Source organism: Scleropages formosus, chromosome 1 (genome assembly GCF_900964775.1).
Source record: "Scleropages formosus chromosome 1, fSclFor1.1, whole genome shotgun sequence".
Classification (NCBI taxonomy): domain Eukaryota; kingdom Metazoa; phylum Chordata; class Actinopteri; order Osteoglossiformes; family Osteoglossidae; genus Scleropages; species Scleropages formosus.
The window spans coordinates 21,341,826-21,368,839 of record NC_041806.1 but is presented as its reverse complement, the minus strand read 5'-3'; the positions used below and the strand labels follow the sequence as shown (position 1 = coordinate 21,368,839).

At 45.3% G+C, this 27,014-nt stretch overlaps 2 protein-coding genes and 1 non-coding gene across 4 annotated transcripts; 1 reads left to right on the top strand and 2 right to left on the bottom strand.

Annotated features, from left to right (window-relative positions):
- Window positions 1-14,578: 14,578 nt before the first annotated feature.
- On the bottom strand, window positions 14,579-17,047 carry piga (phosphatidylinositol glycan anchor biosynthesis, class A). Its single transcript, XM_018749963.2, has 6 exons — window positions 16,857-17,047; window positions 15,746-16,517; window positions 15,504-15,636; window positions 15,280-15,412; window positions 14,980-15,186; window positions 14,579-14,892 (listed from the first exon to the last, which is right to left on the bottom strand). Exons 2-6 carry the CDS (start codon window positions 16,455-16,457, stop codon window positions 14,668-14,670), a joined length of 1,410 nt encoding a protein of 469 aa, XP_018605479.2. The 5' UTR covers window positions 16,458-16,517; window positions 16,857-17,047; the 3' UTR covers window positions 14,579-14,667.
- Window positions 17,048-17,402: 355 nt separating this feature from the next.
- On the top strand, window positions 17,403-17,474 carry trnae-cuc (transfer RNA glutamic acid (anticodon CUC)). The gene has a single exon. It is a non-coding gene; the product is annotated as a tRNA-Glu (tRNA).
- A 384-nt stretch (window positions 17,475-17,858) lies between these two features.
- Window positions 17,859-26,797, bottom strand: vegfd (vascular endothelial growth factor D). Of its 2 annotated transcripts, none has more exons than XM_018749871.2 (7): window positions 26,695-26,797; window positions 22,227-22,506; window positions 21,832-22,022; window positions 20,266-20,393; window positions 19,176-19,291; window positions 18,243-18,396; window positions 17,859-18,014 (listed from the first exon to the last, which is right to left on the bottom strand). In XM_018749871.2, exons 1-7 carry the CDS (start codon window positions 26,776-26,778, stop codon window positions 18,005-18,007), a joined length of 963 nt encoding a protein of 320 aa, XP_018605387.2. In that variant the 5' UTR covers window positions 26,779-26,797; the 3' UTR covers window positions 17,859-18,004. The 2 variants fall into 2 exon arrangements, with proteins under 2 accessions (XP_018605387.2, XP_018605388.2); XM_018749872.2 differs by having other exon boundaries at window positions 22,227-22,476.
- Between the last annotated feature and the right edge of the window lie 217 nt (window positions 26,798-27,014).

Genomic DNA, 27,014 nt, shown 5'->3' with positions numbered 1-27,014 from the left:
ACATTATTACATTCACTTACTTAGTAGATGCTTTTCTCCAAAGCAACTTCCAATGAACTCTATGTAGTGTTATAAGCCCACACACCTTATTCACCAAGGTCATTTACACTGCTAGATACACTACTTACACTGGGTCACTCATCCATACATCAGTGGAACACACTCTCTCTCTCTGTCACTCACACACAATGGGTGAATCTGAGCAGCATGTTTTTGGAATGTGGGAGGAAACCAGAGCACCCAGAGGAAGCCCACACAGACACTGGGAAAACATGCAAACTCCACACAGACTGAGCAGGGACTGAACCCACATCCTCTCGTACCACCCAGCCTCTGTAAGACAGCAATGCTACTTTCCATGCCACCCTGTCACCCAAGTTACAACAGTAGTTACCGATAAGTAATACAGCAAGTTCATTTTCAACAACCTGAAGTTTCCTTAAGGTCACAAAAACACTTTGGAGGACATCTGTCTGGCATGGATAACTCAATGGACAGGTAACCCAAGGCCTTCTCGCCCTGCATGCTTCCATTCTTCAGCCACATTGTTCTGATTTGCACCCGTGATGTGACAATAGTGATGACGCCCTACTGCCTGCTGATACAATTTAAACTTCACTGTCAGCAACAGAGCAAGAGGCCAAAACTTATATAAGATCTGTACTGAATTCAAGTTAACTTGTTTCAAATGAGCACTGCTTTAAATGTCCTGATTTATTGTTACTATATAAAGCAGAAAAGGAGGGTGAGGAGCAGTCAGATCCGTGCTCAGGTTCACCAGAGACCATTATCTGCTCGGAGTGGATTTGGCCGAAATTGCAACCCATTCTGTCATCATTCGACTCAGCAGGAGGTTTCCTTCTCTGGGAAAGAGGTTCGAAGGCCTGGCAGAACCAAGGGCCAGTAAACAGCCTGACTGCGTGTAGACATGGAGCAGAACAGAAGGTGCTCTCTTGGCGTTGAAGTGATGATCTGAGTATCTGTCCAACGCTGGCTGTCCACGAACAACAGAATGGGGGGCTCCTTCTGTGTACCATATCACTGCCACATGTGTTTTCTATACATCGCGTGCAGATGCATCCCATCATTACTGGTGATGCAGAAAGAATATGGGTAAAACGTCAGTATGACTTATAATGTCATTCTAGTACTTGAAGCTTGAAGTGCTCTGGTTTCCTCCCACAGTCCAAAGACATGCTGTTCTAGTTCACCCATAGTGTGTGTGTGTTCCACTGATGTATGGATGAGTGACCCAGCATAAGTAGCCTATCTAGCAGTGTAAGTCACCACGGTGAATAAGGTGTGTGGGCTGATAACACTACATAGAGTTCATTGGCAGTTGCTTTGGAGAAAAGCGTCTGCTAAATAAATAAATGTAAATGTAGTAAATAAATCAGTCACATCACTCATGTGCCATGTTTGTATAAAAGGCTTTGTGTGTATAAAAGTGTGTTTTTATACATCTATTCCTACTGTTCTCTCTTTCGGTTTCACGTCTTCTTTAGTCTGAAATTAGCGTTAGCTCCTGAACATGCAAAAAGCGAAATGAAAAATACCTATAAAATTCACCATTTTGTTGTTATCGTGATGGATATTGTCTATCCATTTACACTTTTCATGGGTAAATAATCACAACACTGAAAACAAACATTATAGGGTGAGAGGAATTTGAACATATTCCATCAAAACATGGTATTCCCACATTCCACATTTGTTTTTCCTTCAATCTGCATGTTGTACCTACAGGAAGCTGCTTTGTGCAACTCACACACACACACACACACATTTTCAGAACCGCTTGTCCCTTACGGGGTCACGGGGAACCGGAGCCTACCCGGCAACACAGGGCGTAAGGCCGGAGAGGGAAGGGGACACACCCAGGACGGGACGCCAGTCCGCCGCAAGGCACCCCAAGCAGGACTTGAACCCCAGACCCACCGGAGAGCAGGACTGCGGTCCAACCCACTGCGCCACCGCACCCCTCGCTTTGTGCAACTCAAAATGCAAAAAAAAAATGATCAGTTCAACTGGTCAGGAATGGCTTTTCAAGTCAAAGTCAAAGTGGTTTTATTGTCCTTTCAACCATATACAGCCGGTGAAACATACAGTGAATCGAAACAACGTTCCTCTAAGACCATGGTGCCGCATAGAAACAACTCAGAGCTACCTATACAATAAACAATAAAAAAAAAAGAACTTATTTACTGGCTGGTGCAGCGGGTTGAGCCTTTGCCTGCTCTCTGGGGGGGGGGTCTGGGGTTTGAGTCCCCTTTGGGTTGCCTTGCAATGGACTGGCATCCCATCCTGGCTGTATCCCCTCCAGCCTTACGCACCGGGTTAGGCTCCGCTTCTCCACAACCCCGCTCAGCACAAGCGGCTTCAGATGGTGTGTGTGTACTTATTTATTAATTTAAACATATTGATTAATATTATCAACGAATAATAAATGCCGTAAACGTAAACATTGTTCTTAAGTGTTTTAGCAGCGGAGGGGGTGCGGTGGCGCAGTGGGTTGGACCGCAGTCCTGCTCTCCGGTGGGTCTGGGGTTCAAGTCCCGCTTGGGGTGCCTTGCGGCGGACTGGCGTCCCGTCCTGGGTGTGTCCCCTTCCTCCTCCGGCCTTACGCCCTGTGTTGCCGGGTAGGCTCCGGTTCCCCGTGACCCCGTAAGGGACAAGCGGTTCTGAAAATGTGTGTGTGTGTGTGTGTGTGTGTGTGTGTGTGTGTGTTTTAGCAGCAATTTCTCACGCCCCCTGATCACCTGCTCCGTTGACTGGACCTGCAGCTGATTTAGAGCCAAGGGATAAAAAGGCAGCCCAGACACTTCTGAGCGTGGGACCTCATCTGAGCAAACCACCGTGCTCCATGGTCTTCTTGTGGACCTTCCCTAGCTCTGGTGCTTCAGCTGTTTGGCTCCTTGTCCTTCTGGATTTTTCCGCTTCCTATCCCTGGGAACGACCTTCGTAAATCGACCGACCCGTGCCTGTCTCAGACCACCTGCTTGCCTGTCCCTTTGAATGAAGCAGCACCTGCGATCGAGTCTGTCGTTGACTGGATTTTTGTGCCTGCAATGACACAATTTAAGCAAGAAGAGCGCAAGAAATTTCCAAGGGAGTGGAATGTTTCAGTTGAGTATGGGCGTGTATTTGCGCGTGGATTCGTGTCAATCCGGTCCCTGGGTACCGAGGAATCTGATGGCTTCGGGGAAGAAACTGTTACACGGTCTGGCCGTGAGGGCCCGAACGTTTCGGTACCTTTTGCCAGATGGCAGGAGGGTGAAGAATGAGTTCTGTGTGGTTTCTGCTCTTCTGTATAGCATCATGTAATATAGTCTCATATGAAGCCCATTGTTAATATTGTAATGACCCGCATTACTGCCATTTAGGTGGGAAGATGTTTTGTGTTGCATTGTGGGTAACTTGTAAATAGTGTGCGTAACCACTGGGGGCACCTCTGGGGGAAATTATGGGGTGACTGTGCCTATGAGAGTGTTGGGTGAGAGAGCCTGGGTGTGTTAAGCAGGCTGAGTCTTGTCCTTGTCCTTGTCCTTGTCCTTGTCCTTGTCCTTGTCCTTGTCCTTGTCCTTGTCCTTGTCCTTGTCCTTGTCCTTGTCCTTGTCCTTGTCCTTGTCCTTGTCCTTGTCCTTGTCCTTGTCCTTGTCCTTGTCCTTAATGCTGCCTCTGTGTCCTTTTTTTTTTACCCCATCCAAACCCTGTGTGCTGCAATATTTTTCCACTGCGTTTTCTGGCAAAATTTTCTTCTCTGTATTAGAATAATACACACACACATTTTCTGAACTGCTTGTCCCATATGGGGTTGCGGAGCCTAACCCGGCAACACAGGGCATAAGGCCAGAGGGGGAGGGGACACACCCAGGACGGGACGCCAGTCCACCACAAGGCACCCCAAGCAGGACTCGAACTCCAGACCCACTGCGCCACCACACTATTGGAGTAATAATATAGCAAAAATAATTTCTTACTATCTATTATTGTTTGATCTAATCTATATTTGTGTTGGTTCAATACATGTGCCTAACGGATTAAATGAGGAAAATTATTAATATAAGCATTCTTGGGGGAATTATTATGAAGTAATCGAAGGCAGTGCAATATCCCTTGATATATATTTCGAAAGAACGAATTTTGGCTGCCTCCATGGCAAGGAATGCGCAAACGCAAAAACTGAATACCGTTAAATAATTGCGCCGTCCTCAAACGCGCCGTAGATGGACACATCTCTGCCGAACAACATTATGGCTCAATAAAGCGCTGATGTACTGAGCGGTGTGTTTAGCTCTCCTTATAAGAGGAATTATAATGAGACTAACCTTTCGTTCTGTTGCGGTAGCTGTATAATTATGTGAGCGCCACCGTCCGCATCCTAATTAGTTTTGTTTTTGACGGAAAGGTCTTTCCACGTATTTATCTTCACTCGCGTTAATCACCATACAAGGATATAGAAAATTATTAGGCCAAGTAATTCGTTATATTGATGAGCCGTTTTCTTTCCCGTCGCTGTATTTGACCTTAACGTCTGGCCCTCGAAGTACTGGCTTCAGTTAGCCTTTCTTCCGTGCTTTCGATCGAGGGTCACATAAAGTGCACGTGCGTTTGGCCGAACCCAATGTGAAACCGAAATGTACTTTTAGAGGCGATTATTCACCTGCATGGCCGTGTCCCAGTACAATACTGTGTAAGATGGACTACGGAGTGCGACAAATCCGTCCTCGCCTTTAGCGCCTGAACGTGGCCATGAGCGTGACAGGCTCCTTCATCTACAGGTCTTACCATGAAACATCTTTTCCAAGAGCTAATCTCAGTGTTTAGACAAGGATGGACCAAGCATTATCAGCAGTAAAGAGGAACTTCATTCATCCTGTCAAACCAGGATTTTAGCTGTAGTTTTGGTTATTCCGTTCAATTTATTTTTATAGAGCGCAGTGACACAGAGCGCTTTAACACAGGCATAAGGGAAAAAAAAAAGATGATATAAGAAACAAAGAACACAGTTGACCAATGACTACTATAATCCAGTACTTTTATAGAGCTATAAGTATGCCTACTGGTCACGGAGGAAAGGAACAAAAACTCCCAATTGAAAGTTGAGGGAGAAAAAACCTCTGGGGGTCCAAGAGCCAGTGGTTGCCCACCCCTCCTGGGCATTCTAGATTTAGTAACAATTCTAAGCCGGTTAACAAGTAATAACAATATTATTGCTATAAGGTATCTTGAATCCCCAGCTCAGCATGGAACGTCTCGTCCATCATGGCAGTTGGTCATCATCTTCAGTCAGCATGGGATTCGTCCTTATAAACTAAACTTATGCATCATGAGCTAGTTGTGCTGCTGTCTCACAGCGCCTGATGGTGCGAGAGGACGTGGGTTCGATCACTGCTCAGTCTGTGTGGAGTTTGCATGTTCTCCACGTGTCTGCATGGGTTTCCTCCGGGTGCTCTGGTTTCCTCCCACTCTCCAAAGACAGGAGGTTCAGGTTCACCCATAGTGTGTGAGTGACACAGAGTGTGTTCCACTGATGTATGGATGAGTGACCCAGTGTAAGTACGGTATCTAGCAGTGTAAGTCACCACGGTGAATGAAGTGTGTGGACTGATAACACTACATAGAATTCATTGGCAGTTGCTTTGGAGAAAAGCGTCTGCTAAATTAATAAATGTAAATGAGCTAAAATCCCCTATTATACTAGCTAAGTGTACTAATATCCAAGGTCGCAAATTTGTATCTCAGTCCATTATTATGCAATGATTCAGAAGAGGATGGCAGCTGGTTAAAGGAGGAGAATAAAACAATTGTACAACTACAACAGGACGAGGAGGGAGGGGGCTGAGGAAGAATGCAGACTACAGATTTTTACTTCACTTTTTGATATGTTGGCAACGGTCAGTAGAGACAAGACGAGAAAGAAATCTGATTCTGAAAAAGGTCAGAATATAAAAGACAAAGTTCCAGCTGAATCCAAACGACTTTAAAAATCATGATGGTCAAGTCAGTGCAGGAGTTTGGGAAACGCATGATCAAAAAAATGGTTTAAAAAAAGAAACACAACACAGTCTGTTTCTCTTCTTTATGGTTTTTGCAGTTTTCCCTGATCTGCTAGAACTGTACTTGTGATCTGCTTTACTAAATGTCAAATGAACAAGTGGCAGTGATTTGGCCTAGGGACATGGGACGGGAATGTGATGGTTTGCGTTAATTTATCTGCAGTTATCATAGCAATTCAGAATGTGTTTAAGAACATGAAGGCTGAGAGCTGAAGCTTCACTCTTTGCTACTTGTACAGTGGACCTGAGCAAGACACTTTCCTAGAATTCCTCCAGCGAAAGGTTGCATGGGTTCAACAATATCACTTTTGACAAGTGTTCTCGGTTCTGGCTCCGTTGTGGTGGAACGACCTCCCCCTCTCACTCAGAACTGCTGAATCTCTGCTCACATTTAAAAAGGATCTAAAAACTCACCTCTTCCACACTCACTTCACCCATCATCCCTTAAGTTCATGTAAGGTGTAAATGTTCGTGGTCTATAACTTTAAGATCATGCCTGGATAAACCTCTGCACAGCTACTCCTGTAATGTAACATTAATGTTCATATGTATCTCGGAAAAAATAGTAGGAAGGTGATCAGGAATTGTGGAAATTTTGAAAGTTTTACGTAGCTACTCGTGTGATGAACAGCAGCTCATATGGTGGAAAGAAACAAACCGCATTTAAGAATCACATGCCTGCATCTAAGTCTTTCTTCCTGCCGATGTAATGCGCACATTGTATTTTCTATGAGATGTATGTCGCTTTGGAAAAAAGCTTCTACTAATAAATGTAAATGTAATTATTCCATACCTAAGAGCGTCCACTGTGATTCCCTTTATGGTCTGGCATCAAAACATCAAGCATAGCTCTTACAGAGTTGAGGGTAAAATGAAATACTCCAGGAAAATATGCCCTGCAATATAAATGTGTAAGTCATAAGATGCTTTGGAAAAAAGCGTCAGCTAAATTAATAAATGTAAATGCGTCAGCTTGGGAAAAGAATCTGTTTGATGTAACACTTATGACTAGTTAATTTACTATGCAGTGTATTAATGCAATTTTTAATGGTGGTTGGCATTCTCATGCAGCACTGGTAGAACGGGTGCCTCCCACCTCCTACTGCCAGCGGGTAGTGGGTTCCGATGTGGGTCTGAATCCAGCTCTCCTTCCACAGAATTTGCATGTTGTCTCAATGTTTGTATGGATTCCCTCTCGGTGCTCAAGACCCGTGCTTCCGGTGAACTGATGACTTTAAAGCGCTCTCAGTATGTATGTGAGTGAATAAGTGTGTCTTCTTGCCCTGCTGGGGACTAGTGTCACATTCGGGATGTAACCTGCCTTTGACCCTGTGCTTCCAGCATTGGCTCTTGACCACTATGACATGTACGGTATTTCTACGAGCAATTACTGATAATGAACGGATGGGTAGACTTTAAATTTCTTCTGAAATGGTTTCACTTTCATTTGCGTTACTGGTTAAGTGAATCAAGTATAATATAATAAGAAAAATGATATTTTACAGGGGACGTAAAGAATGGTCCCGCACAAGGCCTGGAGAGTATATTGAATAATATTTACATCAGTAAAGCAAAGCAGCAAATCAAGCAAGTAATTAAATCAAAAAATAAATCAGCAAACATTAAAATATAACTTATTACTACAGGAACAAGCTTGCAATTTTTCTATTTTGTAATTTCACTAGGGGGGCGCAGTGGGTTGGACCGGGTCCTGCTCTCCAGTGGGTCTGGGGTTCGAGTCCCGCTTGGGGTGCCTTGCGACGGACTGGCATCCCGTCCTGGATGTGTCCCCTCCCCCTCCAGCCTTACGCCCTGAGTTGCCTGGTTGGGCTCCGGTTCCCCGCGACCCCGTATGGGACAAGCGGTTCAGACAGTGTGTGTGTGTAATTTTGCTATAATAGTTCAACCGCATGATAATTCTTAGCAATATTCTTTCAAAGTATTTTCAGTTTGTGGACATACTGAGAAATCTATAAATTGACCCCCCTAGGTGCCTGCTTTTGTGTTTCATTTTTTTATTGTCTAAGAATGAGAGCTTCATTTGCAGTTTTCATTATACTGTGTTAAAGAATAAAAGGCCTTCAGCCAAAGAGTGAAATTTGTAGACGACTATCAGTCGTCTTCCTAAAGTGAATTAAGTCACCTATAACAACACAAGACAGAATCGACAAGAGTGCTAAATTCTGTAAAAAAAAAAAAAATCTCCTTTCCCTCAAAGATGACCTTTTTCCTTTCATCAATTACAGCAACAACATCCGGAACATTCCTTTAAAAAAACTTCAAAACAGATTTTTATGCTTGATTTACATTTAAACAATCGTATATAAAGGTGTGTTATAGGATATAGTAAAGAATATATTCAATTTAATATTTGCCAAGATGTAGAAACAGAGAAAGAAATTACAAATCAGTACGGGTAACTTCAACACTATGTTCAATATATATTATATTCTGTAGACATAATTTTCACAAGATAGAAGAATATAATAGTCCAGTTCTGTGTTTCCTTCGCTGAACACCTGTCGCATATAATTCTAGGGACTTCTTTTAACATACGGTACATGCTACTGAAAGCTCTGGCCCCAAACTACATTAGTGATCTTCTCACCAACCACAAGCCCAGTTGTGCTCTGCATTAACAGGATGCCGACCTGCTTGTGGTGCCCATTTGAACTATCCTGGCTCTGAACTGTGGAATGCTCTCCCTACCACGGTAAAGAATGCCCCATCTTGTGTAACCTTATATTTCAGTAGCTGGCCATAGCTGATGAGCGCATGAGCTGCCGTCTCTTTTCCTCCTCTCTCTCTTTCTCCCTGCGGTGTCCATTACCCTGGAAGACTAGACCCCAATGCTGCTGCCCCATGGTCAAGCCAGGCCATAACTGCTTATTAGACCATCTGGGATCTGGATTCAGGAGTCTGTGACTGCCAACTGCCGCCAAATGGATTAGCATCCACAGACCTGGACAGAGACTTTGACATTTTTAGTTTTTATCTCTGCCGAGACACATTTTGGACATATCTACACAGAGGTCCTGTGTCGCCACATGGAATGCCCGGGAGGGGTGAGCAACAACTGGTGCTTGGACCCCTCAGAGGTTTATATTTCTCCCCTTCTTCTCTTTCAGAGGTTTTTGTTTTCCTTTCCTCAGTTGCCAGTTGGCTTACGTAATAGCAGATTATTTCTTATTATACCTTTACTGCTTTTTGCACTATATTTTCTGGAACTTTTTCAAGTGTTCTGTGTCACTCCAGTGAGAAGACACACACACACACACACACACACACACACACAAACTGAAACCACTTGGCCTGAGCGGGGTCACAGGAGCCAGAGCCTAACCCGGCAGCACAGGGCGCAAGGCTGCGGGGACACACCCAGGACAGGACGCCAGTCCATCACAAGGTACCCTAAATAGGACTCGAACCCCAGAGCCACCAGAGGGCAGGCACAGGCCAAACCCGCTGTGCCACCGCACTCCCCCCCCCACCCAGTAAGAAGAGAGCTATATAAAAATGCACTCATCTGTGTGAGAAAAGGTTGATATGGTAATCAGCACCTCCGAGTCTGAGGACATGTTGTTTCCCAGAAGAGGGTAGGTTGCTCTCGTCAGATGAGCGAGGGATCAACTGCCCCTAGCGGAAGACTTCTGCTATCTCGGGGTCACGTTCTCAAAGGAGAACAGGGGATTAAAAGGCAGACTGGGGCAGTGTTAACACTTCAGCAGGCAATCTACCAGTCTGTGGTGGTGAAGCGGGAGCTAAGTCTTCGGAAAAAGGTCGTCCTTCCAGCTAAACCGTCATTGTCACGTACGGTCAAGAGCTTCAGGTAAGGACCGAAAGATCTGCAAGTTCACAGAATGGGGAGCTTGGCAATCTGGGAGAGCCCTAAAACAGATTCTCTGCGCCCCTTCGAATGAAGAGGTGGTGGAGGTGTTGAGATTTGTAGTAAGGTTGCCCTCTGTTCGGCTCCCACCGGAGTAACACGGGGCATGTTCTACCGGGAAGAGTCACAACGACTTACCTTCTTCTCCTGAGCTTCATCCATGTAATACTTCATTCAGTCAATACTTCATGAAATACTTTGCAAAAAAAAGACTCAGCATAATCAACAAAGGCACAGCTATGTACCAGATTTCTAAAAGTATCCTCTAACCTTTTATTTTCATGGGGTGCATAAGGGCGGCATTTGAGACACCCAAAGAAAATCTTATTATGCCTCATTTTCAAATTAATAGAAAAAAAATTAAGGAGTGGCACAGTAACACAGCAAGTAGCACTGCTTCTGAGAGGACATGGGTTTGATCCCCGCTCGGTCTGTGTGGAGTTTGCATGTTCCCTCCGTGTCTGCGTGGGTTTCCTCCGGGTGCTCTGGTTTCCTCCCACAGTCCAAAGACATGCTGTTCACGTTCACCCATAGTGTGTGAGTGACAGAGAGAGAGTGTGTTCCATTGACGTATGGATGAGTGACCCAGTGTAAGTAGTGTATCTAGCAGTGTAAATGACCTTGGTGAATAAGGTGTGTGCGCTGATAACACTACATAGAGTTCATTGGAAGTCACTTTGGAGTAAAGAGTCTGCTTAATAAATAAATGTAAGAGATTTGAAAACAATCTGCATATGGCTAACTTTAACCAAAAGGAAATGGTAAATGAAGAAAAGAACAGATTGCATTTAATAAGAAAAAGCTGGGTCTCTTGGGAGTAGTTGGAAAGCCCTGAAGGTAATCTACAGCTCCTTATGGGTATGTTCTGTTTCCTGTACAGCAGGATTTCTCAGAGGTGGTGATATTGTGGAAAATGAAGGTGGGACACGAGATGGAGCAGTGGTGAAGCCAGACAGAACTAGACACACGAGACAGGGTGTTGGGAAGGAGAAACGTCTCACTGATTTCTCCCAAATCCTTAACTCTAGCGCTGCCCACGGGGAGCTTGACCTGCAAGACCACAGCAATGAGTGTGTCCATCTGTGTGTCAGGCGTTACTCTCCATCTCTCAGGAACGTGGTCACCTCCTCCACACCATGAGCCGTTCCTGTTCTGCATTTACATATTTAGCAGATGCTTTTGTCCAAAGCAACTATGAATCAACTCTATGTGGTATTATCAGCATCAGCCCACACACCTTATTCACTGCAGTGACTTACACTGCTAGATACACTACTTACTATGGGTCACTCATCCATGCATCAGTGGAAAACACTCTCTCTGTCACTCACACACAGTATGGGAGAACCTAAACAGCATGTCTTTGGACTGTGGGAGGAAACCAGAGTACCCCAAGGAAACACACAGACACGGGGCGAACACGCAAACTCCATACAGACTGAGCAGGGATCAAACCCACATTCTCACACGCCACCCAGGGATGACGCAGCAGCGCTACTCGCTGTACCACCATCTTCCGGCAGCGCCGAAGCTGACACACTGGGCTGCAGGGCCACGCTACGCAGAAAGGCACCACGTAACCTGCCGTCACGTACGTGCCCACGGTCACTCACACACGTGGCTGGCTGCTGGCTGCAAGGCGCAACTCATGGCTGAAAGGCAGGAAAACATAGTAAAATTCACGTCCACCTCTCATGAAACAGTGTTTGATGGAAAAAGAGGAAAAGGGGACTAAGGTGCAAGAACATTAGACTGTTAAAGAGGAAAGGATCTCAGGCAGATCTCACTGTGACGGGCCATGTGGATGTAGGGCTGGCCAGTAGCGCCACCTACGGATCTTCATGGGAATGTAAGGAAGACCGCCCAACTTGACTGCGACTCCTGCCGTTGCACAGTACAGAGGGAGAGAAAAGGGAACGCCGGCCCCAGGAGCGTCCCTGTGGAGTCACCTTCCAGGGGATGCGGTGGACTGTCATACCTGCTTCTTGGACTCGGACTCAGGTACAAAGTGAATAAGAAAAAAAATTATTGACATTCGATGCCAAACAACCACTCTGATTGGACGAAGGTGTGGTATTGGATGTATGAAATGTAATATTTAATTTAACATTTGCCAGGCTGTACAAATAGATTCTTTAGTAGATTAAAGAAAACTCAAAAAGAAATATGAAATAAAAAAAATAAATTTTTAATAAATCCCAAACCTATTTAATGACTATTGCTAGTGTTTCTTATGGCGGCTGTGTTCTCAGGGTTCCAAAGGGAGAGGTATCCTCCTCACTGCACCAGTGTGCTTCCCAGCTCTGGGATATTATTTTTATAGCCATTCCTAGCATTCTGATGAGTAGACATCATCTGTTTGGCCATAAGCAGCTCCCTGACATTTGAACGAAGCCTTATGGAGACAACGTGAGGTTTGTTCTCCTGCACTGGGCCGGCCATCCAACCATAGCTTGTCCCAAGCAGGATTGCGGCAGGCCGGAGCCTAACCCGGCAACACAGGGTGCAAGGCTGGAGGGGGAGGGGGGACACCCAGGACGGGACGCCAGTCCATCACAAGGCACCCCAAGCAGGACTCGACCCCCACACCTGCCAGAGAGCAGGACCCGGCCAATCCCGCTGCGCTATCGCACCCCCATGGAAAAAAACTTACTGAAAATTAGTTTACAGCATTTCCTCCCAAATGTAACTTTAATGTTCAATGTAGATTTTCCTCTGCAACGTTGATCAATCCTTCCACATTCATCGTCCCTCCAAAGACTCTCTTAAAGATAGCACAAAATATTCACAAATATCACCACTTGAAGTGTTTCCCTCTCAGTCTAAGTTGTTAAATGGAATTAAATGAGCTGGTTAGGTTTTGACAGAGTAGACGGTTGCAGCACTCAGGACCAGAGTTGTACAAATATGTAAATGATAATGAAATGACAGGTATATAGGTACCAACAGGTGAAATAGGTAAAGGATACGACACGATAAGGGGAACCAAAACTGGCAAGTCCTTTATTTAAAATTACATCTCAGTTTATATTTCAGTACAATATCAGACTGTCATAAACATGTAAACATTTCTTAGCTGATTCATCAATAGACATTACTTGTTTAACAGTGCATTTATCTTAAAAAGCTAAAACAAAATTTAGTATTAGTTCTCAAAAATAAAAGCTTTATTATATGAAATATTTCAAGTTACAAGGAGTGAGTTCAAAGGAAACACGCAGAAACCAATATTATACATCAACTGTAAATTTTTTTTTTTTTTTTTTTTCGCCTCGAAGGTTCATAATATTCTACTCTTAGACAATTCAGTCACAGTTTTCAGAGGCTTATCGCCACTTTGTCACCTTTTATTCCTCCCGTTCGTTTTTAGGAACTGTTTACCCGACTGGGCTCATGGTGATTCACACCCCGTACGGAACAACCGTCCACTGTGGGGCCCTGGACCCGGATTTGAATCACAGCAACTACTTTCTCAAACCTCACAGCTTCGCTCCCAATGCAGAAAGAGAAGGAATTTTTTACCAGTTTGTACTGAACGTTATATTATACTTCTTGAACCGGCACCTGCAACCATCCCGTGTCTGTACATATTCAGCACGCAGAAGAGACCGAACTGCGGCATTTAAAAATCCAGCCCGATCATGCTCAGCCATTAAAGTGTGCTGATCACAGACTGCCCACTCAAAACAAAGCCCACATGATCATACACTGAGAAAACTGCAGCATGAGCTCATTTATAGATCTTTCACTGACATTCGTGAGTAGCGGTCAACACAGTAGCGATCGGGCATCTTTACCGCGCCATGTCTTCACGCAGGGAACGTCGTTGCAGAAGACAACAGTATCCTTACCAGCACTGACACTGTGATACAAGTACCTTGTATGAATTCGATTTGCAGAGGATATGTCACTACAGTCATTATATTTGGTTCCTGGAGGCTGAATCTGCTCCTTGGCACAAGAGTAAGGAGAGCTGCTCCTGATTCTGTCCAAAGAAAGTGACATCTGTGTACCTGATCCTGATTTGGCAAGGACTTGGAAAGAAAACAGCCGACGCTCAGCTCCCCATCCGACACATTTTCCAGGCGATACAAAAAATTCCGAAACGAGTTCAATAGATTACCATTGTAATGTATATTTACTGAAACTATTTAAATGACATAACTTGTCATCAAGTTCAGCAGCAGGACCCGCCTCCTGGGATGTGAACCCATAATCTCCTCATACTAATTACAAACCTACACACGCCACAGACCAGTTTGCCCATCTAGGAGACTTATCTGAGAGGGAACAAAATATTTCCCTTGTCCTGCAGTCCCTTCCCTAACTACCGAAGCGTTAGCGAGGGGAAAGGGGGGGGGGGGGGGCGGCGACACAGGTAAGGCAAGGAGAGCTTAAAAAGGTGATAAATACAAAATCCATTAAACAACAGTCAGGAATGGAAGTAAACTTTTGTAGGTTCAGCCCTTAAAACTCAACAAAGAAATAAATAAGTACTTTCCGAGACCAGTATAATGGATACTCTATAATGGAGAATGAACTCGGAAAAATTCCCAAACTGACGGTTACAAAATGCGCTCAATCAGGCAACATAGAAAAGACTTTCGTGAAATATTAATGTTTAAAAAACGGGTTTGCCTAAACAGGCAGCATTGCACGCTATCATATGGGCTAGGATTGACTCGATTTTGTGTGTTTATAGTGCCTTGGACCCACATTCTCTTATCCTTTCCAGGTTTGAGTCCAAAGTCCGTTAGGACCAGTGGCATCCACCGCAACATCGATGAGCGAATCCGGCACCAGCCAGCGCAGCAGCAGCAGGAAGAGGAAGTCCAGCACAGCCATCAAGGCAAAGATGGAACCGGCGACCGGGCCGCAGCGCGCCCTCAGTCGGCGGAGACGTTGGTCCAGGGGCAGAACCGCTGCCGTGGCCACACGGTCATAGACCTGCAAAGACACCACCCGTGAGCGGTGACACCATTAAACCCTGTGCTCCCCGTGTACTCGACCACGACGGCGGGCTGGCTCACGCACCTTTTCCGTGCGCTCGGCCACGTTCCTCCAGGTGTACAGAGTACGCACGCGAGAGTGGACCGCAGCGGGGGGCGGCGCGGTTCCCGCTCGCTGCCTGCCGATGACCAGCTCCAAGCCCTCGCACAGAGAGCCCACGGTGGGCTCGCATAGCGTGATCAGGTCTTCTGGGAGCACCTCCGGGATGCCACCCACACGGGTGCTCACCACCTGGAACCAGAATCCAAAGCTTGTTACATAACACCAGGAATCAGAACCCTTCCCTGTTTGAAAGAGAAATAATAATGGAATCAACAGAAGCACCTGGAGTCCACAGCTGGCTCCCTCCACGATGGCCATGCAGAATGCTTCAGTCAGCGAAGTGTTAAGGAAGATGTGTCCCTGAACTAGAACGTTCCTCACATCCTTGTGTTCTAGGGCCCCTAGGAGACGGACCCTGCAGCAAGGAAGCCGATCACACGTCGGTGTCCGAGTTGTCACACGCTGCACTCCTACTCAAAGAAAAACGCGCTCGGTATAATTCTCACCTGTCATGCAGCTGATACTTCTCCCTGACCTCCTCGAGCACGATGCGCTTGGGCCCCTCCCCGCCGATCAAAAAATGCAAATCGGGATATTTGAGGCAGAGCTCAGGAATGATCCCACCGAGCAAGTCGATTCCTAGCAAAAAGAAGAAATGAAAATGAAATTCACTCCAACGGCTTATCGCAGAACATGTCGCGAGGGAGAGCAACCAGAAACTAAATCCCACGAACAGGTTCAGCCTCACCCTTTCTGTAGACGAGCCGACTGACCACCACGATGGTTATTTTGCCGTCGTCCCTTTTGGAGGGATCGGGAGTGAAGTCACCGGGATCCACGGCGTTGGGAATTACAGACACGATCTCGGGGTCCAAGGCCGCCCTCAGCACAGTGTTCTCCTTGCTGGTGTAGGAGACACAGATGATGTGGTTGGTGTCGCAGAGCGAGATGGTGAGCAGCTTGTTGGTGAGCACCGAGCTGACGTCGGCGAAGCCGAAGAGCGAGTGGTCCGTGAAAACCGTGTTCAGGCCCATGGCTTTGGCGTGGAACAGGGAGTCGTGAGCCATGGCCGAGAAGGAGCTGTGGGCGTGGACCACCGTGATCCGCTCCCGCACAAAGATGCAGCGGAGGAGAGGTAGGCTGTGGAAGCAGGTGGTCACCGTGGACTGGTTGTACATCACCTGCAGAGGCAGGTAGTACACTTTAAGACCGCTGCTGAGGTAGCGGATGCCCTTGCGGTTTCCGTACGCGTGGGTGACGACGATCACTTTGTGCCCTTTCTCGATCAGACACTGAGAGAGCTGGTAGATGTGGCTTTCCACACCCCCCATGTTGGGGTAAAAGAAGTCCGACACCATGCACACGTTGTGCTTCGCCGATTTGCGCGCCGGAAGGGCGATCCGGCCAGGGGTCGCGCTCGTCAGGGACCCCCTGGCGCCGGGCCTCTTTCTCTGGCCCATGACTCTGTCATCGGGGAAGCGGGGTCCTGAAGGCTCTGGGTTCGAGCACCATTGAGCCGCCTGGAGGAACGCGTCAAATAAACACGTTTATAAATATGCACAAATTACAAAAGTGCCATTTATTATTTTTTCAGCCATGAAGGGAATACATTTGTGATTTGAAGACACACACCCAGCAAAATTTTGCAAAGATTTTTGAGACACTAAAATAACTGTAGCTGTATGTACCCATTGAGGATATTACAGTAAGGTATTCTGTGTACAAGTAAAGGATTTTAATTAGAGGAATTTCATTTATCACCTAAGAGTAGCCAGAAATTAACTGTTATTTTTGGAGACAGATCTGATCATGACGTGACAAGGCAAAGCAGACCGGCGGGGAACACACAATCTACAAACCTTCTTTTTTAAATCGTTGTTCCAACTTCAGCGCCGCATTTTTCCGTTCAGCTTCCCTGCCACTATCCAATCAATCAATCAATCGATCAATCAATAGATCAATCATTCAGACACGTCTTGTTCTACGACTCGGACTCAGGCACACCGCCTAACGTTTCCGGCATTTCTACCGTCGACACATTGGCTCAGTACGTTCACTGTCACGAACTGACCCTGGACCTGTAAGTTAAACGAGCCGCTTCTGGTGCGGGCAGGATGTAGAAGGAACGGTCTGATTCTAAATCAGTCTCCGATGCTCATCGTGTTTCAGCATGCGCAGTATGTACTCGTACTTCCGTATCTTCGTCACTTCCGCTTCTTGACTTTGGATTGAAGATAGAAGGGAGTGAAACCGACTGTGTTATGTAGTAGTTCACTGTGTGTCGGTAGGCAACATTTGTATGTTTTTATAATATAAATTATATATTATATTACAAAAAAAGAGAAAAATATATATATATATATATATAGTATTTAAGAGTTAGTGTCAAACAGTAATTTCAGCTATCCCTGGTGGTCTAGTGGTTAGGATTCGGCGCTCTCACCGCCGCGGCCCGGGTTCGATTCCCGGTCAGGGAAAATTCCTTTTTAATTTTTCACATGGTATATGAACGAGCTTTATTTGCGTAAAACAGCCGCAATAAATCAAAATCGTAAATTATATGAACTATTTTAACGAAAAAAATCACAGCCAGTCACATTAATCGAACTGGTTAATCCTAAAAGTTACAGTGAGATCATAGAACTGTTAAACTAAGAGACAACAGAGATAATGCACCAATTTATTTAAATAAAATACATAAAAATTAAATCTCGAAAAGAAAGAAACAATGAAAAAATATAACATTTTATCATTTTGAAAAGTAATACACATGTTGTTCAGTGCATATATGACATTCATATGAATAATTTACATACACAAAACACACATTTTTACATGTTAAAGCACTTAACACGGTCCATTTTTTAATGCTTGTCCAATAGTTTTATTTAATAATTGACAAAAATGCATAATATAATTTAAATAGAGATTAAAATAATAAATAAAGAGCTTGTCTCTGTTCCAAAGCTTTCCTGCAAAGCTTGCAGGATGTCAGACCTGGAAGACTTTACTTGCAGCTGGTGAAAAGAAACGCATGAGAAATAAGAGTATTACATCAGATGAGAATAACATTGTTCATTGTCAGCAACACAGTAATTATGTTTTCATTGTTTCACTTGAACCAATAAATTGGTAGATCAGCATAACAATGGAATATGGTAACTAATCTGGAGAGTGGAGCATTTCAAGGAAAGCAGCGGGGATGTTTCGGTCATTTCGGATCATATTTCTGGGAGTATTTCTACCTGCAGGAGTCCAGTTCCAGGCGTTTGCCCTTTGTGACGCATGCAGCAGAACTCAGGCCACAAGGAGGCTGCTCTTTGGTTTTGTTTTTGGACACGCAGTCGCACTGGTCGACATCGATTTCGCAGTCGGACACCTTGGGACTGGGGGAAAATTCTGTCAAAAAAGCAAAACGTAGGAAATAAGAAATGAGTGTTGCCCTGCTGAGGAACAAAAAGTCAGAATCCGTCCGTCCGTCCGTCCGTCCGTCTTCTGACTGCTTGACCATCTAGGGTTAGGGTGGCAATAAGGAGAGCAGAGAAGCCCAGACTTCCTCCAGCTCAGCCTGGGGGATCCCCAGGCCATTCCCAGGCCAGCTGGGAGATATAACCTCTCCAGCGGGTCCTGGGCCGACCTCGGGGCCTCGCCCCAGTTGGCCGTGCCCGGTATACCTCCAAAGGGAGGCGCCCAGGGGGTATCCTCATCGGATGCCCGAGCCACCTCAACTGGCTCCTCTCAATGTGGCGGAGTAGCGGCTCTACTCTGAGCTCCTCCCGGATGTCCGAACTCCTCACCCTGTCACGGAGAGTGAGCCCCAACACCCTGAGGAGAAAACTTATTTCAGCTGCTTGTATCTGCGATCTTATTCTTTCGGTCATTACCCAAAGTTCATGACCGTAGGCGAGGGTAGGGACGTAGATTGACTAGTTGATTCGCCTTACGGCTCAACTCCCCCTTCACCACTTTAGACTCCTCCACCCGGGCCAAAGTTGGAATTCACCTCTTAAAATGTAAAACCACGAAGCAGCAACACGGTACGAGTCGTGTAAAACCTCGATTTGCACTGAATGAACGCCCCCGACACAACCTGTATGATGTATCTCTGGCTGAAGAGGTTTAAGACCGCAACAGGCCCACGTCCCACTGCTGGTAAGAGAAGCGAAAGTAAAACGCACCGTGTCGGCTCGACGGGTACGGAACACACTGGTCTGACATGCAGTCCCAGATCAGTCCAGTTGCACACAGTCTGCTGGAATCTCCAGACCCCGAGTTATGCAGCACTGGGTTACACCTGTAATGAACCAAAATTCTCCATCAAATGAGCAGATTCACTTACAGTTATACTTGAATCGGGCTCCCTTTGCAGGGGGTGTAGTAACAAGACGGAATTTTTTTTCACATTTGTTCTGGGAATATAAGATACATGTGTACCGGACAGCAGTTCACACAGCCATTCCAAGAACCCTTCACAAAGATTTGATTTCTCTCTATTTTCTGCTTAAATCACAACCCAGATGTCTTTCTTGATGATGTTATGTTACGTAAAATGCATTTCCCGTCAAGGAAATGTATTTTAATGCTGTCGTCAACATTTTTCCCACTTGAAAAACTAACATTTGATTTGCATGACAACTCGAAGGTTTGAACAACTCAACGGAAGTCAAGTATTGCATGATCACACCTGCGATATGTTGTAACCTTTTGACCTTGAGCCCTCACTCTATGTATGCGGACATATTTGCAATTGCTCAGTGTATTGTCTCTACCCTGTGCTGTTTATAAAACTAACACACACGCACACTGCCTGAACCGCTTGTCTCATACGGGGTCACGGGGAGCCAGAGCCTAACCTGGCAACACAGGGTGTAAGGCTGGAGGGGGAGAGGACACATCCAGGACAGGACACCAGTCCGCTGCAAGGCACCCCAAGCGGGACTCAAACCATAAACGCACCGGACAGCAGGACCTGGTTCAACCCGCTGTGTCACCCCATAAAACTCACTATAAAAACTAAATTTCCCCCTATAATCTGAAACTGAACTTTTTAGGTACTGGTGATCAAACTACACTGCCCCTAAGTTCATGGCTGCATTACTATAATAAAAGCGTCATTTAATTTCCAAGGTCACCGCATGCAGCGTTTCTGATTTTTCTCCATACGAACCCATTTGTGCCGTCAGCAGTGATGAGAACTCGACCGAGCTGCGGCGACTCGATGATTGCAGTGGCACTTTGCGGAGCGTGTGTGTTTTCCACTAGACTCACCTGCTCTGCCTGTGGGTGGGAACGTGCCGTCGGATCAGCGCCGGCTCCATGCACTTGCACTCTGTGTGATTGGCTACCTTTATCAGCACCGGCTCTGGTCCGTATTTAAAAGGTATCACCGTCAAGAGCTAAGGGGATTTCAATGCAGAGTTTTGTAAAAGACCTCTACATAGCTGCACAACAAATCACTCTTGTGGCATTTAAGCCCTTTACAGTCAGTCAGCGGAGTTAAACTCGGGATTCAATAACCTTTTTCATCGTTATCATGCATTGCAGTTGGTCCCCGACTCATTAACTTTTGTTAACTCAGGTAGCAGACTTTTCGCTGCTACAAACTTTTTAAAGAAGCATGTAGGCTGTCATTCCGCTTCAAATGACTCTGTGGCTTCCGAATTTACCAGTTTTGAGCCCTCAGCGAAGTGCCGCCTTCTCATGATCCTTCAACTCCATGTAAAACCTCCATCTCAGAGTTCATTTGTAGTTACGGTCTATGCTTCAATTACAATAATAGTCAACAAAGTGTTTTTAAAATTTCTTGTAATCATGTTTTTATTTATTATCATTATAATCATTAATATCAATATTATTACGCTTATGTTGATATATGCCTATATTGCCTCTATCCCTATATTGGTATGGTGGCACAGCGAGTAGCGCTGCTGTCTCACGGCATCTGAGTGGTGTGAGAGAATGGGGATTTGATCCCTACTCAGTGTGTGTGGAGTTTGCATGTTCTCCCTGTGTCTGCGTGGGTTTCCTCCCACAGTCCAAAGACATGCCATTCAGATTCGCACAGAGAGAGTGTGTTCCACTGATGTATGGATGAGTGACCCAGTGTAAGTAGTGTATCTAGCAGTGTAAATGACCTTGGTGAATAAGGTGTGTGGGTTGATAACACTACATTGGAAGTTGCTTTGGAGAAAAGTGTCTGCTAAATAAATGTAATGTATTAGTGAATTTTGTGTGATGTATGTGGTAGGAAAAAGAGGTCTTTTTTTTCCTACAGATGAGAACAAACACCCTGGTCTAGCTCTGGGCATTGCTCTTAATTGTGCTTCCAAATTTATACATCACAGATACCTCTGCTAGGGGACTCAGAATGCCAAGTCACGTGCACAAGTCACCCCGGCTCACCAGAGGGAGCGACTTAGAGGGAGTCCGTCTGCTTTGCAGCTCTGTTCCCATCCAAAAGCCCCCACCGTTGCCATCCAGCAAAGCTGTCAGGGTTGTTGACATTTACACCGACGTCTGTTCATTTACCAGACACTTTTCTCCAAAGCGACGTCCAACTCAACGTAAGCTAAAGCGCATTTCACCAACGGACAGTGAAATACAGATGCAGACATCTGATTCTCAAAGTGCAGCCCCCAGCTCAACAGCACTATATTGCCAGTGCACGTTACGGTCGTAGCTGCGTATAGAACTGCTGAGGAGCCCCTCATCCGCTCCCTGTTACGTTCAACTAGCGTACTTTTTGAGTCACGCATCGAGTTCCGGTTGAGTTCATAAGTAGGAGACCAAATGTATTTGTTAGCGCTGAAGAAGTTGAGTAGAAACACCGCTCACAGTTTTATTGACGTAGGTGGTGCTCGTGTTCCTGCATGTCACACCCTCTTTGTTGCAGCAGCCGCTGCACCTGTAGACGGACACGCAGGGCGGCTTGAAGAACATGCCGGTGTTGGTGCCCAGCTCCTTGGCCACATCCACGCACGTCTCCCTGGGCATGCACTGGGTCTTTTGCCATTCCTCATCGATTGCTGCCCAACACAAAGCATATTCTCACAAGATGCCAAACAGTGAATGGCCAGTTATACAATACGGCATTAGGCCACTGTCTGCATTTCCCATAACCATAAAGCAGATGCTTGCAATTTATAAGGAGACGGCCTATGAGATATTCCTGCAAATGTGTTCCCATCTGTTCAGAGCATAAATGTTAATGAGCTTTAAGGGTAGTTGACCTTGGAGGATCTCCAGGCTGTATGAGGCGGCCGCATAGCGTGTGGATCGGTGAGAGCCTGCGGAGGATGAGGAGGAGGAGGAGGAGGAGGAGGAGGAGGAGCGCGAGTCTCCGCCGGACGTCGATTCCACATTCTTCAGTTTAAGGCGACACTTCCACAACTTCCAGTCTGGGAAATCCGTGAGCATCAGCAGCTCTTCTAGACTGGCGGCCGACCGCACATCCTTCTCCCATTTCTCCAGACTTCCTGCCTGAGGTCCAGCCAAGGCCAAGTTAGAGGGCTTGTGGAAGATCAAGTATTGGAATACAAATCAGAAGGGAAAAGAAGAGGAGACGGGAAAACGCTGCTTTGAAGTGTTTAGAAGACAAGGTCAAACAAGTTAATTCAAAGTTGAATACATTAGATGGTTGTCTAAAAAAAAAAAAAAGGTCTATTCTGAGAGATGGTATCTTGCTGTTTCTCTTCCTGGCTCATCATTATAGACTATACAGGTGATCCCCGATTTTTGTTCGACCTACGATTTTTTCAACTTCACGATGACGAGCTGGCAATAGACATTCAGTAGAAACCTTACATTGATTTCTTCCCGGGCAAGTGATATACTCTCTCGCGATGCTGGGCAGCGGCAGCGATCTGCATCTCTCAGTCTGTCACGCAGAGGGGTTTATGAGGTGTATTAACTCCATTTTCGACTTTCGATATTTTTGACTTATGATGGATTTCGCAGATCGTAACCCCATCGTAAATGTGGGACCACCTGTACAGCTAACACCAATTCATCTTCCACTTGAGGGCGTTATAATGTTACTTTTTTCGGTCAGACAGAAGTCAAATGATGAAAGAACAGATGGGAATTTGCAACAAAAAATGAGTTTTTTCTTTTGCCCAAAAAAGATTACCATCCTGTCCTTTTTTAGAAACTGATAGATAAAAAATCATGATAATTTCCACACAAGACACAATCAAGAGAAATGTCCATCTGGAGGCTGTGTCTCCGGCAATCTCTGACGGCTGGTACCCTAGTTAGGAACTCACCTGGGAGCATTTGCACTGATAATTTTAGAGCTGCATTGAAGATTATTGTGGGGGTGTTGAGGCTACACAGCACCATATTGTCATCTCTAACAAACATTTTGTTTTGCAAAAGTAAAATTTGTGCTATAGCTGGAGTGCTAGTCTGATGATATCACCGGCACAAGCCAAAGGTCCTCTCTTTGGCGGGTGTTTCAGGCATATTGACACTGACAGTTTTACATTAATATGTCTGGCAGACACTACATTACAGAGTACTACTTTGCACATACTTGTACTTACTGTATTTCCTACAGATTGTCAAACAATGCACTTGTCTCATGTCTCGTGCCCATGGCTCAAAAATCCATGGGTAGATGGTTCCAGGACCTCCGTGGATGTGCAAAAACCACTCAGGACACTTACATAAAATGATGTAGTTTTACCCTATATGTGCTTATAACTTGAAACCCCACCTACATGTACTACTAAGAACTGCAAAAACCCACATAAATCATACTGCCTACAATATTCTAGCATACAGTATGCCACCATAAGAATACAATTTACTATACAGTAATATATAACTGTACATACATACAGAAATGTACAGTACATTAATAATGCACAATAGAACATCTAAAAAAGAAAAAGATTAGTAACACACAAAATTAAAATGCATAAATTGTGTTTGTTTTCCAGAATATTCTGGATTTTTAAAAAATATTTTCGAACCACGGTTGGTAAAAACCGCGGACGCCAAACCAGCGGATAATGCGAGCCGACTGTATATATCACGGATAGACTGCAGAATTTGAAAAGAACTGGTCGAATTCATTTCTTCTTAAAGTATGTTCACTTTTGGAAAGTAAAGCTGATTATCACTTTTTCCATTGCTGGAATAACATATAAAAGGTTTTTGGATTTTTTTAGTGCATTATATTTCTGAATATCCAAAAAAGTAAAATTGTTCATTTCTAGGGGATAATGGTACATATCATCCTCATTTGCAAATATTTGCAGACGTGTTTAGCAGAGACACCATTCGGCTGAACCACGTGAATTTAGTGCCCGACCCCAGTGGAGCTGAGAGTGGGAACGCTGGAGTAGGTTGACCTTCGAACTGGACGGCCTGAAGCTGGAGCTGAGATTTATGAAGTCTGTGCCCCTTATATTAATTTGTAGCTTAATAATGAGGAACGTGTACCTGGAGCGACGGAATAGAACCCCTTTAGGTAACCGAGAAAGAGAAACTCCACAACTGGAGGTTCTTGGACACCTCAAGGGCCAGTGTGGGAAAGCCGGACTGCAGACCTGCCTGGAGCAGAATGGATAGACCTTCCCCAGGTTGTCCTCCTGGCTCAACAAATCACATGAAGGGACAGTGACCTACAATCTCGCAGTGGTGCGGTTCTAATTCTGCATTCTTTTACCTGGTTCTGAACCAAAAAATAACATCCACCTTCAGGAAAAAAAAGAAGCTTGTCCTAACATTGGTTTCCAAACTATTCTATTACTTTCACAAGACATATGAATATAAATTCCTTGAGCAGGTCTTCTGCAGCGAGGACTGGAAAATACGTTGGAAAACAACTGGATTTAATCCCGAAATGGCTGGAACCGCAATGTTAATGATGAGATAATCGCTATTAAAAACTTGCAGCTGTACACGGAAACCCGTATCTCATGTCACGGATGACCACAAAACGGGGCAACAAAGTGTTCCACGGCGCTCTTGGAACGGGGCAAACCTCGGCATCTTCAGCCACGCCTTCCGCCCATGTCCTGTCACCGAGTTTCAGCTTTGGCACACGGGGAGTCTCGTGAAAATCACACATCAAACTTGCGAGAATGACCACGTTTCCTGTCGGAGGACAACAATTCGACTGGACAGTCATTGCAAGAGGGCACCTGGCTGGGACAGGGGTTTGGGAAGGAAGCCGTTGACCTCAAAGAGGATCCCGGGTCTAAGCTGTTAGTTAACCACTAGTGGGATACTGTTTGAAACAGCTGCACAATAAAAATGTCCAAACCATCCAGACCACTCCAAAAAAAAAAAAAAAAAAAAACAAAACTTTAAACTTCTTCCTGGACAGACAGTAAATGGCAAATAAATAGAGAGTTTGCAAAACGCCTTCATGCATTTTACAAATTTACTGGCCCACCTAGACAGGATGGCAGCCAACCTGCATGAGCAGAAAGGATAAAAGATACAATAATCATTGCATTTAAGCACCACTAATTCGACAGCGACCAAACAAACAATAGACTATTTATCACAAGCTGCGCTTTAACGTTTGCCAGATGCTTGCCAAGTGAATGATGTCAATTTCCAGCCTGCACTTTGTACACATAAACAAAACGGTACAGCGCTGACGAAATTTATACAAAGTCTTGGGCAGACTAGTTAAAAAGTCCTCTTTGGGTGCAGCCCTCAAGACCTCGGAGCAGATGCTGCGGGAGCAGTACGGACGCAGCTAGAGGGGAGAAGCCCCAAGAGAGGCGGGAGCGTCAGATCATCCGCGGAGCACACGGACAGCCGAGATGCTCCAAGCGGGAGCGGTGGGAGGGCTTTTGCCGGATGTTCGACATGACAGCTTGTGCCGAAGCCCATTCAAGAGTCCCATTCCGGTCCGCGTTGCAACGCGAGTCCTCTGATCCGAGGGTGGAGCTGCCTGCTTGCACTCTGATCAGAAAAAGCTTGAAAATACTGAGTGCGAGTGTGCGGGGGGGTGGGGGTGGTGCAAGGACAAAAAAAAGTTTTCCATTTCCAAAAGTGGCACAAAAAAAAAAGAAAAAGTTGACTAACAAGAAGCAGGATCATGTCTGGAGAGGCGGTAAACAGAGCAATGTTCACGACTTCATAAGCCAAAGCTTCAGGATCTAGGAACCCCTCGCAATTCTGTCCCAAGCAGCTGGACGTGGTGTATCTATGACCTGGACTCAAGACTGACCTGCACTTCCGCTGCACATCGGTGGACTTCACTACACTCCATAATTTGTTAAGTCTTCATATTTGAGATCATTTCTGACAGGTCCTTTCCACTACTGCGATTCTCTTTTTTTTGCAGATCATGGACTGTGCCACTTACTTGCATTCAACTGTATTCCTTTAAAATCATTTTCTATACTGTTAGTTTATGGCTTCTTTTTAGCACATGACAGAATTAAAAAAAAGATTAAAATTATGATTGTTGAAAGTGAACTATTGCATATTATAAGTGTGACCCTAAATAAAAGGTTTTCACCATTTCAGAACAGTTTTGGTTTTTTATTGGGTTGTTTTATTAGCCCAACTCATGTTTCTGTTTCATATTAACTGAATGACCAAAAAAATGCTACTTCTGTAGTTAAGACATGGTGATAAATGTCACAGTGAAGAGGATCATGCTGGTTTCCTCAGCGCTGTCAGACATGCACAGTGACAATGTGGTACCAGAAGTGTACGTTTACTTACTCTCTGAAGGCTGTGCTCTTCATGCGAAAAGATGAACCTCAAGAAGGAAATCACAAGGAGATTCAGCGCAATAACTGCGTGCATCTTGATCGTTCCTCGAGCAGCCTTCTGCCGACTGGGATCGTCCAGAGGGGCGGTAACGTGTCTTCCCAAAAAAAAAAAAAAAAAAAAAAAAAAGCGAAAGGAGCTCTCACGAACCTGCTGGGCGGAGAGCGAGAGGAGCAGGGTTCACCCAGCTGTGCAGCAGAGGACTCCTGGTCATCTGCTGGAATCACTGGTGGGGCAATATTCAAATGAGCATCTGGAGCCCCCACCGACCC